This window comes from Lynx canadensis, chromosome D4, assembly GCF_007474595.2.
Source record: "Lynx canadensis isolate LIC74 chromosome D4, mLynCan4.pri.v2, whole genome shotgun sequence".
In the NCBI taxonomy this organism is placed as follows: domain Eukaryota; kingdom Metazoa; phylum Chordata; class Mammalia; order Carnivora; family Felidae; genus Lynx; species Lynx canadensis.
Window position 1 is genome coordinate 44,940,968 of NC_044315.2, and position 18,146 is coordinate 44,959,113.

An 18,146-nucleotide genomic window follows, 5' to 3' on the forward strand; every position below is an offset into this window, starting at 1 on the left:
CAGCTAGTAAAGAAATGCTCTGATCACAAATGTCAAGTCTTGTGTTTTCCATCGAAGGTGGAGTTAATCTGTCATTTATGAATTTTATAAAAGCATCTAACACCAAAGGGAAAACAGACTTATTTTTATTTGACATGTAGTCCTGCTATGCATTTGAGCATAGCACTTTCAATCGCTATTTTTTTTAATGTTAAAAATGTAAACATGTTTTCCACAGACCATAATATCATGGACTGAATCAGATAAAATTTTGGATTGTAAAGAGACCTTTAAGACTACTAGAATTAACTCTTGTCATTTGGCAGAAATCATTTCTTTTAGTTGTGTTTAAGGAATGTTCATATTAATCTATCTGTCGTGTATTCAAAACAGGAAATTACATTTTAATTTTCATTTTGTAAAACTTCTGGTTATTTTTGTAGTTTATGCATGAAACACGATTAAAACGGTCTTCCTACTAAAATATTGTCTGTGTTTATGAGCTTATGCATCAATTCAAAAATGCATCAATTTCCCTGCCCCAAACATTTGTTTTGCCTTTGTTTTGGTAGTCGTTTGGGTACTTTTTATTTCTCCCAATTCAATGTAAGTTTAACTTCCAAACTATATACAAAGACACAAACTGGAAATGGGTCTGTATTTCCAATTATAGGTCCTATTTATCTCTAACACTATTACCATACATCTAAACATGATGAGAGTCCTTTTGTTTGCTGTCTGTTATTAAAGTCAGATTGAGGCCCTGGAAAATGTCCTAATACTACACATCAAGATAAATGTATTAGTTAACAAAGTTATACTTATCAAAACTCCACAGGGAAAAAAAAATCAAAACTTTTCAAAACATTCCTTAGTACTCCAAAAATGTATACTCTACTGAAATATTAAGCATGGTGCCTTTCTGTTACAAAGAATATCTTACACGAATCATGCACTTATAAATGAGGTTAATCTGATTAATTTTACAAACTGCAACACAGCAACACTGTTGAGAAAGGTACGAGTATTATTTACACGTTTCTCTTTAAAGCTTACAATCAACTTATGAAACATTTGTGCATATATTATAGAGCTATTAAAGGAAAACACTCAAAATGACAAGGTGACTAAAATTTCAAATAACAAAACATGAAAATGTCCCTTGGGAAAGACATTTTTATGTTCTCAATGAGATTACTTTTAAAAAAAACAAAACTAAAAAGCTTATTGTAAACATGTCCATATGTACACTTAAATATCTAGTTTTATATTCACATAATATGTATCATTCAAGAAAGCTTGAAAAATCCAACAAATTTCACAAGAATTTCCTGAGAGCTCCTTTCTATTTGCTAGATGGGGTGCTGAATCTTTGAATAAAGCCAATTTGACATTTTTTTTTTAATTTCCCGATACCCCATCTCCCAGAGATAACTTCTATGAACATTTTGCTATAGCATTTTCTCCCCTTCATTTCATTCACGTACTTTTATCTCTCACACAATTCTCAAAATGTGAGTAATGAATAATTCTGGCCATTGATATAAAGAAAAAGGACTGAATCAAATACTAAAATCAATGATGAAAATACCCCACCCCACCCCCAAAAAGAGTCTCTACAGAAAGACACTATGTCAAGTAGCACTAACTCCCAGCTGAATAGACTTTACAACATAATTCTCATTTATTTGCTGCTCTCTTTACACCGTCTGCATTTGTGCATTTTTTTATATTCGTATAATTAAATCCTTGGCTCTAGCATCATTCAACAATTCCTTTTAACAAGCTGGAATAAATAGAAATTTCTTTCCTTTTTTTTTTTTTTTCCTTAAAAGTTAAGCAGCAAGTTACAAGGAAAGAGTGGAAGGGTAATTGCTTTTCAAGACAACTTCAATTAAGCATCTGAATTATTAAACACAAAACCCTGAAGGTATGGTGAGTGATCAAATATTTGATATACCATACTTTCTCTTTTAACCTGTTTACATGATAACATAAGTCCAAGTCCCCAATTATTCTGTTGACAACAGAAACACAGGTACTTATCTGAAACATAATGCTTCAGGAAAACAAATTGACAAAATTTCAAGGTCTGGCCTACATTATAGGGAAGAAAAAAAATAATCGGCCAACTTTCATGGAAAACCCAATGGCCTTCCTACCTGATCAAGAGCCATTATTTGCGGAAGAAGTTTCCAATAAACATAGGGTGTCTTGAGTTCTTGAATGTTCCAACCTACAGGTAGTGTCGATGGCTGGTATAAATGGCACCAATATTACCAGAACGTAACTTTTCATAATGAAAACGTAATCACCTATTTGGCGAATTATCCAATTACCCTATTTCCCTGTTATTGCAGGCAAGTCTTATACCCACTGCACTGCTCACTCACCATTAAAAAAGGTAAAATTCCAATATAGTCAAGTTCATGTCAACATTTTCTTTTTTCAAAAAAAAAAAAAAATCATTCTCCAAACTACCACATTTATGAAAAGAAATTTAATACATCAGAACATACCTATTGTCTAGCATGATAGCCAATACACTGGTGATATCTCATAAATGGCACTTATTTTGTTAAGAAAACACTAGATCCATGATATGCTCCTAGCTTATCCTTTAAAACAAAACAAAACAAGACAAAAAAACTAAGGAAAAATAATATTTCAGAGCTAGAAGAGCCCACAGAGCTTATTCAATCCAAACACATCCCTTCTAGGGTCCAGGCCAGAGCCTTCCCTGCTGCATTGCTAAATACCGCTCTACAAGTTACTGGAATACATTTGACTCCTATTTTTAAAGCTAAAAGGCTAGTTGTATTTCATGGATTAAATAGTAAAAACAGTGATAGACCTGGCCAAGTCTCTCAAATTTGTGTCTAGCTTTTTAAAAAGCATCCAAAGTCGGTGGAAAAAAAAAAAAAAAAAGAATAAGGGAGAAAAGACAGGAAAGGAGAAAAATTCATTTTTGCCTAGAACATAGGCTAAAGCTCATTCTAGAAAGTGTGATTCTAAGCTAACACAATGTTTCCTGCTAAATTCAAGTGGTGGCTCTGTTTACACAAAGTCAATTATTAGAGGTACAGAAGAAACGATTTTCAGAACACTGAGTAATAATTTACCACTTAGGGGAGTGGAAGTTAAAGTCAGGATTCTAAAACTCCGACTTGCAAATCTACATTGTTGTCAAAAACTTCCAATGTCTAGACTGCATTGATCAAAGCTATGAGTACTACCCACAGAGAGAATATAGGTCTCATCTCATCTGATGTGTAACTAATGCAACATAGGAGGAACAATAGATACATATCCAAGGAGAGGCCAGTGGGGACTGACTGAGGACATAACACATGCTTCTGCTCAGTGTTCATATGATGAGAAAGTAACTTCCTACTGCTCGTTACTATTTCTGGGCATAGGTACAAAGTCATACAACAAGCATCTCTGATAAGAAAATCTGGAGCTATGTCAACATTTTGAATAATCCATCCCACCAAGAGCAACCAAATCCCAACAGCCTAAACTATTTGTCACTGAGTCACCACACAACAGTTGCTTGTAATACAGGAACAGGGAAAGAAATCAAACAAAGGAAAAATTTTTGTCAAATAGAAGAGTATTTCTTCAATGCAAAGAAACCTTTCGGTTCTCAGCAACTCATAATAATGAAGTATTTGGGGTAAAAGGTATGGATAATAGGAGTCCAAATGAACCTTGTTTTTAAACATCCAAAATATTCTAAGTGTTTATCGAAATAAATAGGTACCTAGAATAATCTGATACTAATCTCCCCCAATACTACCCTCAGAGGGAGAGGGAAGAAGTAGGGCATAAAACCTATCTGCAAAGATTACAGGCATTATGCACACTGAATTTCTATCTAGATACATTAAGAGGCAAGTAACTCTCCCTACTCTGTAGGTTACTGCTCTTACTAATATTTTAGGAAATTGTTAATGTGTATTTTGCTTTTTAAAATCAATACATACACACAGCATTTGGCCTGGTATTGATGGGAAAATAAGTAACTAATGATTTCTGCTGGAAAGAAACAAAGCAAAAAAATCTGCTTTTGGCAAAATTAAATATTTTAAAATTTATTTGGCTCAGAAAATATCAATCTTCTAACATGGGTAATAACTCTAATTAAATTCAACTGATCATCTTTATAATCACTTAGGAACATGATTTTAAATAAACAGGCCTCAGAATGAGTTCAAGATAAGCCATCATTTTCTTTAAAAAAAATGATGCACTGGGGCGCCTGGGTGGCGCAGTCGGTTAAGCGTCCGACTTCAGCCAGGTCACGATCTTGCGGTCCGTGAGTTCGAGCCCCGCGTCGGGCTCTGGGCTGATGGCTCAGAACCTGGAGCCTGTTTCTGATTCTGTGTCTCCTTCTCTCTCTGCCCCTCCCCCCGTTCATGCTCTGTCTCTCTCTGTCTCAAAAATAAATAAACGTTAAAAAAAAAAAAAATTAAAAAAAAAAAAAAAATGATGCACTGATTTTATCCAAAAAGTTAACTGTTAACTACTACATACCAACTAAATCACACCCAAATACTAGCCTTATCTTTTTAGAAATTCAATGATAATAGCCTTCTCCAAGCCTTAATCACTGCAAACTTATCACACTTAAGTTAAAAGGATTACATCATACAACAGTATTTCTTAAAACAATGTTCTGGATCCTTCATGGCATTGCAATCCTACCATGGCAGGGAGGTGGGGGGCTGGGGAGGCGGCAGATTATCAGGAGATACCTACCATTCAGTAACAATTTTTCCTAATGATTTAATCTCAAAGGGAAATCTTAAATTAATCCACAAAATAAATGTGATTTTACCTTAAAGAAACTATAGAACTTTTCCCTTTTAAACAGCATCTACCATGGTTACCACCACTTAATTAAATCCTAGGTCATGTCTACAAAAGTAAGTATTGCTGAACATTTGTCTGCGAATATAAGTGAATAATTATTCACCATTTTAAAAGTAAACGTTTACCACATTTATTACTAGCTATCTTTACACCAGCACATTTGTGACTCATTGTATCTACATGCAAGATCACTTCACGTTTCTAGGCTTCTGGTTAAAAGTAAAACAAGAAGATAAACAAAGATGAAGAATCTCAAGGGTCCTTTCCAGCTCCAGAAGACAAAAGCACATCGAAGGCAGGGACCCCCTTTTTCTCTTACGTCTCCCCCAATCCTTTCCCTGTGTCCTGCACGTATGAAGTCTGCCGGTTAAGCACATTATCATGCCCACAAATTATATTCTTAAACAAAACCCCAAAACCACACAGGAAAACAAAACAAAATAGATCAATTTGACAAAATTAAAAACTTGTGTATGACAAAGAGATACCACACATCAGACTACAAGAAAAAGAAACGAAAATGGGGCAAGATATTTTCAACGCAAACAACAAAGGACTAACATCCTACAGATAAGAAAAAGACAAAAGATCCCAATAGTTTCTTTTTTTAAAAAGACAAAGGATGTTTTTAAAAGTCAATAAAGAGGAAATCCAAATGGTCAATAAACATATAGAAAATGTTCAACTCCATTAGAAATCAGAGAGATGCAAATGAAAACAAAAGATACCATATTTCAACTAAATATAAAAATAAGAGATCTGAAAATAATCAATGTTGGCAAAGCTGTAGAGAAAACAGTACTCCGCCCCTGACAGAGTATAAACTGTCACGACTACTTTGTAGAGCAATCTGACAACATCTAATACAAATGAAAACACACGCACACCTCAAATTCTAGGCCTATATTCAAAACCTTGTTCATTTGTAAAAGGTAACACATTCAAAGATGTTCACTGCACAGAACAGAAAGTGACCTATATATTCCTTAACAGGGGACCAGAAAAGTAAGCATACAACCTATTCCTGCCATAAAATACTAAACAGAAGGACCTAAAGGTAATGAATTTGCTCTCTACACATGAAATGTAGTAAGATTCAAAAATGTCGAGGGGGAAAATGGCAAGACACAAAATTATTCACTCATGGAAATGTTCTGGAATTTAATAGTGGCCACTGTTGCACAACCTTGTGAATATACTAAAAGCCACTGGATTTTATACTTTCAAAGGGTAAATTTTATGGTATACAAATTATATGTCAATTAAAAAAAATGATTCACCCACTATGATACTTTTGGTGGAGATTTTTAAAACACAATGTACTATTACCTGCACCAATATAAATGTGCAAATGTGCATCAGTAGAATGGAAGAAAGGCTAAAAAGTTAGAAAAAAAAGGATTCACAAGCACTTAAAAACTTTTGCTGCATCTATAATACCTAATTCTCTAAAATCAAAACAAAGAATCAAATAGGATAAAATGTAAACATTTATTTATTCTTGGTAGTGGGGATTTGAATGTTTGTTATATCATTCTTTCCTTTGTATTTTCTTGTACTTTTTCTTTTTTTTGAGAAATACAAAAAGGGCACAAAAGAGGCATACCATAAGTGACAAACAGTAAATATATACACACACAGAGCTATGTAGCATTGCTAACCAAATAAATGCAAATAAAAGTAAAGTATTGCTTCATCCACAAACTGGCAAAGATTAAAAAACAAAACTTAATTCCCAGTACTGGTAACCATGTGGGGAAAGGAGAAGTCTCCCAACCCCTGGGGAAGGATAAATTGGTACAATCATTTTGGAAGGAAGTTTGGTAATGCACAACAAAATTTAAACTCTATGTACCTTTAAGTCAGTCAATCAATCAATCAATCAATCAATCAATCCTGTGTACCTTGTCTCAACTACCTCCCTTCTGGAAATCTAACACCAAGAAATTATAGGCAAAACTATAAAAATGAATATGTCAAAGGTGTTCAGCATAGCATTATTCATAACAAATTAACACTAAGAACAATGTCCACATAAAGTTATGACAAATGTGTATTCAATGTAATACCATAAAATTCAGCTTTAAAAAGATGGTATTTCACCATATACCATGACGGTAGGAATGTTCATTTGTGCTGTATCCCCAGCTCCTAGAAGTGATCTAGCCATATAGGAGCTCCAAAAAAACACCTGTTGAGTGAATTAATGTTAATTTATGGTTAATATTTATATGTGTGTATGTATATATATGAAGATATTTACTAAAATATTAATTATGGCTGTCTGTAAAGAATTCTCAGTGACTTTTTAATGTATCTATGGTTTGATTTTTCTATAATGAACACATATCTATAAATTTTAAAAATAACAGCATTTTCAACTGCATGTAAAAAAATACATGGGTTCTTCATAAAAGCTGTACAGTACGATGGTGCAATGTAATTTCTCATCTTCTACATTATCTGTAAGTTTAAAAAAAAACATGAATTATCTGTAGTATCAATGGACTCTTTTCAGACAAATTATATTCTCAAATATGAATACAGCCCTATAAACAAGAATAAAGAGAACCACAAAATATAAGAGAATAAAAGATTAAAGCGTTAAAATCTATGTTATGAGGAAGAGGATGAACTAAAAACACTCTGGCCACACACACAAAACAAAATGTTTTGAAAGAATATTAACTTGTATTACTGAGACAAAAGAATTTCTCTTTCTACGTGGTAGCTTCTTGTTTGAGGAGTAAAACCTAAAATCAAGGAAAGTATAAAAGCCAAGGGAAAACAATTATAGAATTTTCTATTATCTCCATCAGGACAGTGTGAAACATTATGTTTCAGAGATCAAAATTTAATAAAGATTAAAGTCTGAAGTTCAGTAAACACAGAATCCTTAACTAAGTCATTGGTGCAACTGTGTATAGCTCCTCCCCTCCCAAGTATCTAAGCTTTCCAAGTTCTCTTTTGAGGACTTAAGTCACCGAGAGATTTAAAAAAAAAAAAAGGAAGAAGTTCCACATCTTAGAACTGTAAAAGATGTGTTAAGTAGTAGGAATCATCTGTAATAGATGACCAGAAAAAGAACGAAAGGGCTAAGGTTGGCCCAGGGAAGACCACTGGAAGGAAACTTCAAAGAACCAAGAGCAAAGAACAAGGAATCTTTAAAGTAAAATTATGAGACTGACTGTTACCCCTGCCCTGTCCTACCTCACAGAGACAGTCCTACAGGAGGTCACCTAAAATAAGAGATACAAAAGCTTCTGCATTATACAAATAATATGCCATAAACTGGACAGTGATATTAACTATAAAATGCATCCCCTGAAAGCCAAGTTTGGATTCTCCTTTTCTGAAAAAAATCGCTGGATAATTGCTACAATGGAACTTAACCATGCCAGTACTCTGGAAGACTGATCTTTCCTCCTTCCATTAAATGTTTTTATTAGCAACATCAACTGTGGCTTTAAAAAATCAGCTTCCACATATTAATGGGGCAGCTCATCTGTGCCAGGTTCTACGTTGAATATCTGATACCAGCGGTTCTCTGAGTGTATTCTGGAGACCCCAGGATCCCCAAAACCTCTTCCAGGGATTGGCTATTCTCACCACAACTCTAAGACATTTTTGCCTCTTTCCCCCATGCTCTCACGAGTGTACTGCAGTCTTCCAGGGGCTCCATGAAGTGTGAGAACACAACAGACTGAATGCAGAGACACACAAGCTGAGCCAGTTATTTCACGACAGTGAAAAGATTTGTACACACAGAAAGTAGAAGAATGCCACACTTCTCACTCCCGTTTTTGGAAAATACTCATTTTTCATTAAAATGCTATTTATATGCTGACGTATAATGGGTTGATTACTGTTATCTTTCAACAAATTAATAAATAACTTTTTAAATGTCTCAGGTTTGGTTTCTAATGGAGTAAATATTAATGGACACAAGTCCATGGAAAAAGCTCTCTGGAATCAATTTTGAAGAGTCTGAAGAGGTCCGAAGACCAATAAACTGGAAAACAGCTGATTCATATTTACTCAATTTAGGAGGTAATGGTCCTCTTCTTCCATCGTTCCAGGAACACAAATGAGAACACAAGTGAGAAAACACAGAAATGACTTGCTCAAGAGCACACAAGAGGCCTCTAAAGCCAGCATTCGAATACAAGGCTGTAATTCCTAACCCAAACTCCTCACCACGGAGCAGCAATATCTACCCAAGATAGTTCTACACTGGGTCTTTACTCTTTGTCTTTTAGTCTTAAAAAGTAACGAGTGCTCACTGGAATGTTTTAAATATATGGAATTAACTTTTCAAAAAAAAAAAAAATCAAATGCTACAAAAACAACCTCCCATCCCTGCCAACACCGTAAGAGCTGGGTTCCCACTCATCCAAAATTTATTTATACACATACACACATACCCTTTTTAGTTCTATAAGCATATTTTTGAAATGGGATCACACTGATCTAGCAACTTGACTTATTTCACTTAATATCTCTTGAAGATCTTCCTGCATCTACAAACATATTTACCCCTTTTGATAATCCCCATCATTTAAGTGAACCCAGCTGGGGTCCCCTAATTGGCTTGCTTCCCAATTTCTGCTGTTTAAAAAGTCACAAGAAATACACTGTATCTTTGTGCAGTTGCAAAGCTGTATCTGCTGGAAAATCCCTGGAAGTAAAATTGCTGGGTCAAAGGGTATAAACATCTAAAACCTTAATAGATGTTGCCAAATGCCCTCCAAAATGTCCGTGCCCAATTAATATTCCCACTAACAGCATAGGAGATTGCCTCCAATAATTCAGCTTTTAAGTGCCTTGGAAAATTATGCTGTATGTTGCTTCAAAATGCCAAGTAGTAGAACTGCTCTCACCAGTCATCTTAATTCCATACAGAACTCTACCCAAATCTTCTAACACTCACTGAATATATCAGTATAGTCATCCATCTGTTTTGTTTTGTTTTGTTTTCTGAAACCTTTGAAATACCTAAGAAGAGGAAACACACCAGGTGCATGCAATATCTTCAGCTAGTTCGGCCTCAAATTTTAGGTACCCTGATAAAAAGTTATCCAAATTATTTCAGAAGACTGTTTAACACAAATCAGAACTACACAGTAATGCTGGACTCAAACATTTAAATCAAAGTTGTAAGTGGGGATTTATTATGCTTTATCTGCCCACTCAAAGGACTAGGGCTACAAATAAAAAGCCATCAAACCATACCAGTGGCCAAATTAGCTTACATAAAATAATAAGCAACAGATTTCATATCATAAATGTCAACGGAACAGACTGCAATAGTAAGGATGGCTGTAATTGGAAAGAAAGTTCACTCAAATTCCCATCATATTGAAAATGAAAACATTAATATTTTAAATGAAATGTTTTGAATGTGACTATTCATTTCAGTCATATCAGACTATTACAAATCTTTGGTACTAATAAATAAGATATAGTCTTTTTTTTTTTTTTTTTTTTACAAGTGGATAGTTTTAAAATGCATTAGACTCTGACCTGCCTATTCTGTAACAGCTAATGGATATTCCAGGCTTCACCATTTCATCAAAATCTCTCTTCTAGGACTCAGTGCTAGTAATTTTAAATTGCAAGTCTCCAACCCATCTTTGGGACAGAGTAAACCCACATGAATTCAAGTACAATTAGCTCAATTCTGAAACGGTACATGTAATTCTCATCAGGCAACAAGTTGAAATACTCTAATTTCTTCCTCTACAAGTTCTCATACTATTACTGTGGAATAAAGGAAATCAACCTGAAAATCAATTTGCTTTTCCAAACCAAAGATTTACCAAACTAAGGACTCATCCATCTTCGTGGCTGAGCAGTTCATCCTCAGCGCTAAGGTCCACTTCCGTTTATCAACTAATGTATATACTGAAAGTGATTTACCTTGCCATTATTAATAGCCATTTACAGTTTGGAGTATGTGCATTTCTTTTGAATACCTTGCAACTCAGATTTTTCACAAAGCCATTTTTGCAGTGTCTTCCATTTCCAATTTCTCACTTACAGATCTATAAGACAGCAAATACAGCACCTTAAAAGGTACAGGAGTAGACTTAGCCATGTCTGGCATTCTTGTTCTGTATTTATTTATTCTTATCATTTTGAAAGGCGTTATAAGCCAAAAAATAAGTCCCAGGATCAAGTGGTATGTTTGGTGTTACGTGAATTTACAACTAAGTATTCCCAATGAACAGAGAAACCTTCTCTTGCAATCTGAATCATGTGTAATTACAGTATGACAAGGTCTCTCCTGGGCTATGTAAGCTGGCATTTTTCCCAGGACTTGTCACATCATGGGAAGCACACATACAAATAAAAATCCAAAAATAAACATTTTAAAACAATGGCTTATAGACCACATAAAGAAACTCCGCAGTTGAAAATAAAAACCGAAGAGCCCAACCGGCAAGCAGGCATCTCTCGCTAGAGACGTCTGAGACATCAGTGTTAGCAAGCGGCTTACCACGCCTAGCAACAACTCCCAGGTGTGGGCTGTGCAGGGCCAGCACCCTCATGCTCCCTCAGGCTGGACCGAAAATCATTCAGGATGGGAAATAAAGGGGAGCATCCCCACTCACACACTGAAGCAGGGAAGCAGTGGTGAAATACGGGGAGGTTGGTCATCTTTAATTTCATAATGCCAATTTGTTGATTGCCAAGGAGCCTAAACAAAGTTATCTTAAGAGCTACATCTTCTGTCAACTGACGCAGTTTCCCTAATATAGTAAACACTGCTTTTTTGGTTAAATGTATTCCCTCTCGAAGTGTGTGGCAGCCAAGGAGTCCTAATGGTGGCTACCAGGGATCTTAGAAGGTGGTTTCTTTTGTTTCAACTCCTCTGCAGTGGCTCTATACATACATGGAAAAGGGAGAGCGAGATTCCAAGAAGCATCACACCCAACCTCAAACAGTGACAGAAACTTGACGACGCTCATCCTAATTACAGTGTTGAGGAAATATGAAGGAAAATTATCTCTGGCTGTATTTTGATCTAACATGCTAACAAAATCTAAATGTTATTTCCTCTAGGCCATGCATAGTCTTACCCTTCTATTAGAAGCTGGATTCATTTGTTAACCATCAGCAAAGCCCAACAAATTCGACTGCTCAAGTTTTCAGGAGGAGCTATAAAACAAACCACTAAAGGCAAAACATACAGTCCTACAACCCATTGCATGAGCTCTGGAAACAAAAAATAAGCATCAACACAAACCTCTGCCACCTCGGAGGCACACAGCATTGCTCCTTTCTTTATTCAGCTCCTCAATGTTCAATAATTTCCAGGAGCTCTAAGCAGAATGGATTTATTATGATGTTACTCTAAGAAACTGCAGGAGTTCTAGATGCCAATAAAGATTACGGATCAAATGGAAGATAACTACTAACCATTGTGTCGAGTTAGATAAATAAACCTGCTCACAAACAAAGCACCTTATTGTATTTGTACTGTTACCTCCACTAATCCAACTAAAACAACCAGACAGTAGCTTTCCGGAGGCTGAAGGGAATAGACATCAGGATTTCTCAAACCCTCTTTAAATTTTCTTTCAAAATAACACTCCAGTGTTTTGTTTTGTTTTTTTCTTTTTTCTTTTTTCAAAACTGTCCTGCCCTGTATGGAAAGTGTTTGGGACCCGAGAGGCTGGGCAGGATATGCAAACTAGAGACCAAGGCTAAAATCCAAGGTGGGGAAGAAGTGAGGAAGAAGGCAGGACAAACATCGTTCCTCTGAAACTTAGCTTCGACCTTTGCAGGGACCCTCCTCCCCGCAGATCACATCGGGCAGAGACTCCGGCACGCTGCTCAAAAATCCAATGAGCAGTCAAGTGCCACTGGGGGCTAGGGACGAGTAAGCCCCCCGCCCCTCCGCCGACTAAACATTAAAATGCTGACGGTGCGAGGCGGGGGGTGATTAACCCACGAAAGGAAAAATCAGTGACAACGGGCACCTCCCGCCTAATTCACAGAGAGGAAGGCAGAGGAGACCCTGAGGAGAGGCGACTTCCCAAAACGGAACAATAACTACATCCCACGCATTCCCTGCTAATAACACAGGTAAATTTCAATTTCTCTAGGAAAAAAAAAAAAAAGGCGCAAGCTGTCTGTTCCCTCCAGCCCCACCCCCCGACGCCTCCAAACCCAACAACTAATTGCACCTTCCCACAGAACCCGCGGCTAACCCCAGAGGACCGGTGAGGGCTGGCTTGGGATGAATAAACACTCGACACCTGACGGTCCTTTCTCTGCGGTGACTTTCCCGAAGCCGAAGTGGCGCGCGCGCGGGCGAGAGCCCGGACCTGGCCAGCGCGGCGCCGCGCACCCAGGTCCCGAGGCGACGCCGGCGAGCGCGACGCTGGGGGGGGGGGGGGGGGGCGGGGGGGGGGGAGGGGGGCGGGGGGGGCCGCCCGGGCCAAGCGATTGTTTCCTCCGCGAGCAAAGACATTTTTTGATCAAGCTCCTTTTGTATTCGAGCCCTACCTCTTTTTGGCCTAGGAAAGCTTTCGTGCAAGTGGAAGACGACTTTCTCCACAAAGTGCTGTATGTTACTGTGCTCCGGGCCGCGCACGAACACCATCCAGTCGTGGGTGAAGCCCTCCACGGTGGGTTTTTTCCTCACCTGGGCGCGGTGCCCCAGCTCCAGCTTCACCTGCACGGCACACTGCGGGCAGGGGGAGGAGAGACAGCCGTGAACAACAGGAAGGCGACCGTTCGACACTGAACATTGCGCCTGACATTTTTTTTCCTCCTTCTTGAAACGCACATAAAAGGAAACGGCGGTGCCCTCTGCATCCACGTTTCACGCGCGTGGGCGCGCACACTCCACACCCCCAGATACACCCCACCCGGCCCGCCCGGCGCCCAGCATCCACGCCGACAGGGATTGTAACGGAATGTTACCCCCAATCGGGAAGGGGGTCCGGGGGTCGGGGGGAAGAGGGAGAGCTCACTCAAGCCACTACGAGCACGACAACAAATGCATCGGAAACAAATTAGAAGACAATTAGGAGGCGATGCCGGGGCGGTTTCCCGGCGTGGGAAGGGAGGTAGCCGGGACCCCGAGGGGGGGTTCTGGCGAGCCCCCTCCCTGAAAGTGCCGCGGCGACAGGCACACGCCGAGGAAGTCTTTGTGTACGTGTGTGTGTGCGTGCGTGTGGAGCGCTGTGCCAGGCGGAATGGAAACTACAGGCAGCCTCTGCTGATGGGCACAAACTCCCGTGCTCTTAGCACTGGGTTCGTGCACAACAAAAATGAGACGTCGTCACACACACACGCCCGCAGGAAAACACGCCGAGGCATCCATAACTTAAGGCACCCCGCACCCCCCAGCGAAAAGCCCCACGCGATCGGCGAGGCCAGCCTAACAGAGCCCCCGCAACACACTTCCAAGAGCCAAAGTGGCCCCAAAGTAGCTCCCACCTCCCCCAAAAAATAAAATTCGGAAAGGCAGGGAGGCGGGCGGACAGCCGCCGAGGCTCGACTGCGCACAGCCCGGCGCGGGGGCAAAGTTGCGTGCGGCCCCGCCGCTGTCAGCCCGCACACTCCGGCTCACACACGCGCGCCGCGGAGAACGCACCATCGTAGCGGCCGCCGAGGCTGCTCGCCGCGTCCCCGGACTGTGCCCGCGGCTCCCGGCGGCGGCGGCGGCGGCTGAAATATGGCTGAGTTATTATTCGCCTCCTTCCACCGTGTGAGTGTGTGTGTGAGTGCGCGCGTGTGAGCGAGAGTGCGCTTCTTGCGATTGCAAAGAGAGGCGAGGAGAGAGGGAGGCGCGGGGGGGGGGGGTGGAGGGGCGAGTGTGTTAGCGTGTGAGTGTGTGTGTGTGTGTGTGTGTGTGCGCGCGCCGGGGGGGGGGGGGCGGGGGGGGGGGGGGGGGGGGGGGGGGCGGGGGCGGGGGGAGGGGGGGGAGCTCCCTGCAAGCCGTACCAACCTTTCTCTAATTGGAACCGCGGAGCGCTGGCGCTGTCTGGGCTGCGGCGGCGGCGGCGGCGCAGGGCGAGGGAGGAAAGGCGGGGAAGGGGGGGGTCTTTTATTATTTTTTTTTTGCATGTACTTACCGAGCTAGCCATGCCTGGGGGCCCGGAGGTTTGCTGGGGTGTTGTGTGGTACCCCCCTCCCCCGCCCCCCTCAGCTGTAATTCATGAAGAGGCTGCTATGAATGAGAGCGCGCCCAGGAGCGGAGGGTAGATGGCGGACATTCTCTGCCTTTTTCCCCCCGCGTTCGCTTGCTCGCTCGCTCGCTTATTAAACTCAGCCCCAAAAGCAAAAGCAGCAGCAGCAGCAGCAGCAGCTCCAGGGCCAGAGGATGAGATTCCGGAGCATGCGCCGTGGCGCCTTACACCGGGGCTCCGAGCCTTACGGGGCGGAGGGAGGGCGCGAGGGCGGGGCGGAGCGCGCGGGGAGGCCGAGCGAGCAAACCAGGGGGAGCTCGAAAGAGCCAATCACCGGCCACCTCCCGAAACCCGGCGGCCCGCACCGCCACACTGGAACGCCCGGCTTAAAGTAACAGGTTCCTACCGGAGGGGGGGGGGGGGGGGTGGAGCAAAGAACGGGGAGGGGGCGCTAGAGTGGGGAGAGCGGCCAGCTGGGGAGCCATCCCAGCCCTGTGTAAACTCCTCCCGCCCTACAATAAAAAACGGATTAAAACTGCTGGAATGTAGCCACTGCCTAGAGCCCCCAGCAGCCGGAGAAGGGGTGTTAAATCAAGTCTTCGGCGTTAGCACGCTCGGGGGAGGGAGGGGGCTTTCTTTTACTTTCCACCCCGTCTTTTTGTGGTTTTGTGCTGGGAAGTCAAGAACTCACGCCCAAACAAATTTATTTAAGGAAAGAGCGAGAGAAGTGCCACTCTGCAAACAAACATCAAAAAGCAGTCGCTGAGACTGTTAAAACCGGCAACAATCCCCTGGCCCCCTTCCCCATCCACACTCACAGGCACCCGTCCACCACTCCCACTCCCCGCCCTTCTGCCACCGCCACCGAAAATTCAAAAATGAAATGAACAAAAATGCTATTTCCTTCCAAGGGAACTCCTCCCGCTTTGGTAATCCCCGGCTGGGAGGCATCGCGCAGCGGTGCCCAGGTGAAGGTAAAACACCTGGGAGTACCGGCTGCAGACCCTCAGGAACCAGGCTTGGAGTTGTTTTCTTCGGAAGGTTTCCCCTCCGGACAGCCTGGTGGGTGGCATCAGAACGCGGAGGATTGTCCTCTGAGGACACGCGGGGCAACTGGGAGTCTTAAAATAGCAGATAAAGTTAATACTGGCTGTAATGTGCATAAATTGGATTATAATCTTTAGGCGTATTGGTGACAGCCAGCGTAATCCAACTCTGGGTATTAATCCGGTTAGGCTCCCGGGTGACAACCAGTCGCAAGAGTGTTCCCAGAGTCGCCCTCCTGCAAACGTTCCCACTCGGGATGGATTGGGTCTCAGTGGCTGGGGATACAGCAGCGCAGCCACGCGTGGGGCGGGGGGGAGGAGGACTGACTAGCTTCCTTTAGCAATGCGGACGACCTTCACTAAGGAAACGGATAAGATCTAGACGATCGTCTTGAAAGTGAAAGATGGGTGTAACTCCGGTTCGTTGAAAAAAAATCCTTGCATCTTCCTAGCCCTCATTCCTTTCTCGCCGTCTTTGTCTTCTTTCTTTCCCCAAGTTCCCTGGTCTCCCGACTTCTTTCTGATTCTTTCTTTTCCCTTCGCTCTGCCTTCCCTCTTTATGTGCCTCTTTTTCGTCTTTCTCCCTCAACTTTATGCTTTTTTCTTCTTTTCTTTCTTTAAACCACGAAAGCAAGTTGTCTCAGCTCTTGCAATAAAGAGAGCGGGAGCGGAATAGGGAAGGAGGTTACCTGGGGCGTCTGGAGCCGGGGTGGGTAGCCTTCAGTTCTCCCACCTTCTGACAGGAAGAGAACCCGAATCAGATCGGAGCACTTCAGGCCAACTTTAATTTTCAATCCAACCTTCCAACTCCAGTGAGTTGAACTACTAAAACTGATGCTCTGACCTCTCCCCAGTTGCAACCCAGGAAACTTTGGTTTGAGGGCCCCAATTCCTACCACCCTTCTTTTGGATTTAGGATAGAGTGGAGAGAACGATTGACCGAGGGGAGAAACATTTTGATCCAAATCCAAGGGTTTAGATTTCTCAACTGACCCACAGGTACATAGATGCCTATCATCTTATATGTGTGTATGTGTAGGTGTGTGTGTATCAGGACTAAGTTTACATAGACAGGGACAAGCTGTGTGTTGGGATCTGGGTGAAGGGAGGACCTATTTGCTATGCATTATTAAATTTTTGATGAAATAATTAAATTACAGAGAAGTTCTTCAGAATTATCAGGTTGGGAACTGATGTTTATCTGGATGTGCCATTAGTCAAAAGCCATTTCCTGTAAGGCAGCAACCATTGGGCAGTGAGTGTAGCTCAACACACAGGTGAAAAACAACAATCTAGTTGTAAGTTGGAGTTGGCCTTAGAGCTTGGCTAATTTCTTCCAGTGGCAGCAGACTTTCTTGTGATTCTCTCTGTAACTTGTCTTTGCGCTGAGGGGCTGATATCTCTTTCTTGAACTATGTGTTCATTGAATTAATATTATTCCAGGAGTCACCAATAAGCCATAGAGTCAAAGAGGGTCTTTTCCCATTACCCCTCCTATCCCAAAGACTGCTTTAAACACCGAATGTAGGGATAAATTTCATTCTCTAGACACTGAAAATATAGATTTGGTCAGTAGATGGCGCATGGAGCCCTTCCACCAACGTCCTTACGTGACCTCTTTACAACAAAAAGACCAGGAGGAGGAGAAAAAGAAAGAAAACACAATCCTGAATACTCTAGATTCAACTTTTGGGCAAAGGAATTTATGCCAGTCTTTCAATGTATTGTGTATAACCTGTTCTAACAAGCCGGCTATCAATTAAAATCAATCAAAACAGGAATAACATCAGATTAATTTTTGTCTAGCATATCTGGAGATCTTTGCACTTCACATGAGGTACAAATGTGAGAAGTCTTTTGAATACTTGACAATGCGATTATAGAAAATATTTTGCAAGTAAATTTTAAGACAGAAATCTTTAGTACTAAATATTCCTCCCCTCCCCCCCAAATTTGTTTTCATGGAAATGCTTAGGGATAAAGCCACCTATTTATCCAAAAAGCAACTATCTTACCGAAAGTCATACTGTAATATATAGCACAACACAAAACTCTGTGGGGTTAGTTTTGAGGAGCAGAAAAGCAATTGACACTGTCA

At 41.3% G+C, this 18,146-nt stretch overlaps 1 protein-coding gene across 3 annotated transcripts in view; it reads right to left on the bottom strand.

Moving 5' to 3' along the window:
* The window catches only part of MLLT3 (MLLT3 super elongation complex subunit), a 287,962-nt gene extending 272,797 nt beyond the window's left edge, over positions 1–15,165 (bottom strand). Inside the window, exons 1-3 of one of the 3 annotated variants that reach the window (XM_030292883.1) lie at positions 14,949–15,160; positions 14,468–14,541; positions 13,372–13,552 (exon numbers count right to left, since the gene is read on the bottom strand). In XM_030292883.1, coding sequence (XP_030148743.1) covers positions 13,372–13,552; positions 14,468–14,470 — 184 coding nt within the window. In that variant the 5' untranslated portion in view covers positions 14,471–14,541; positions 14,949–15,160. Of the gene's footprint in view, positions 1–13,371; positions 13,553–14,467; positions 14,542–14,948 lie in introns of all 3 variants that reach the window. The other 2 variants (XM_030292885.1, XM_030292881.1) reach the window with 2 other exon arrangements.
* Positions 15,166–18,146: the final 2,981 nt, after the last annotated feature.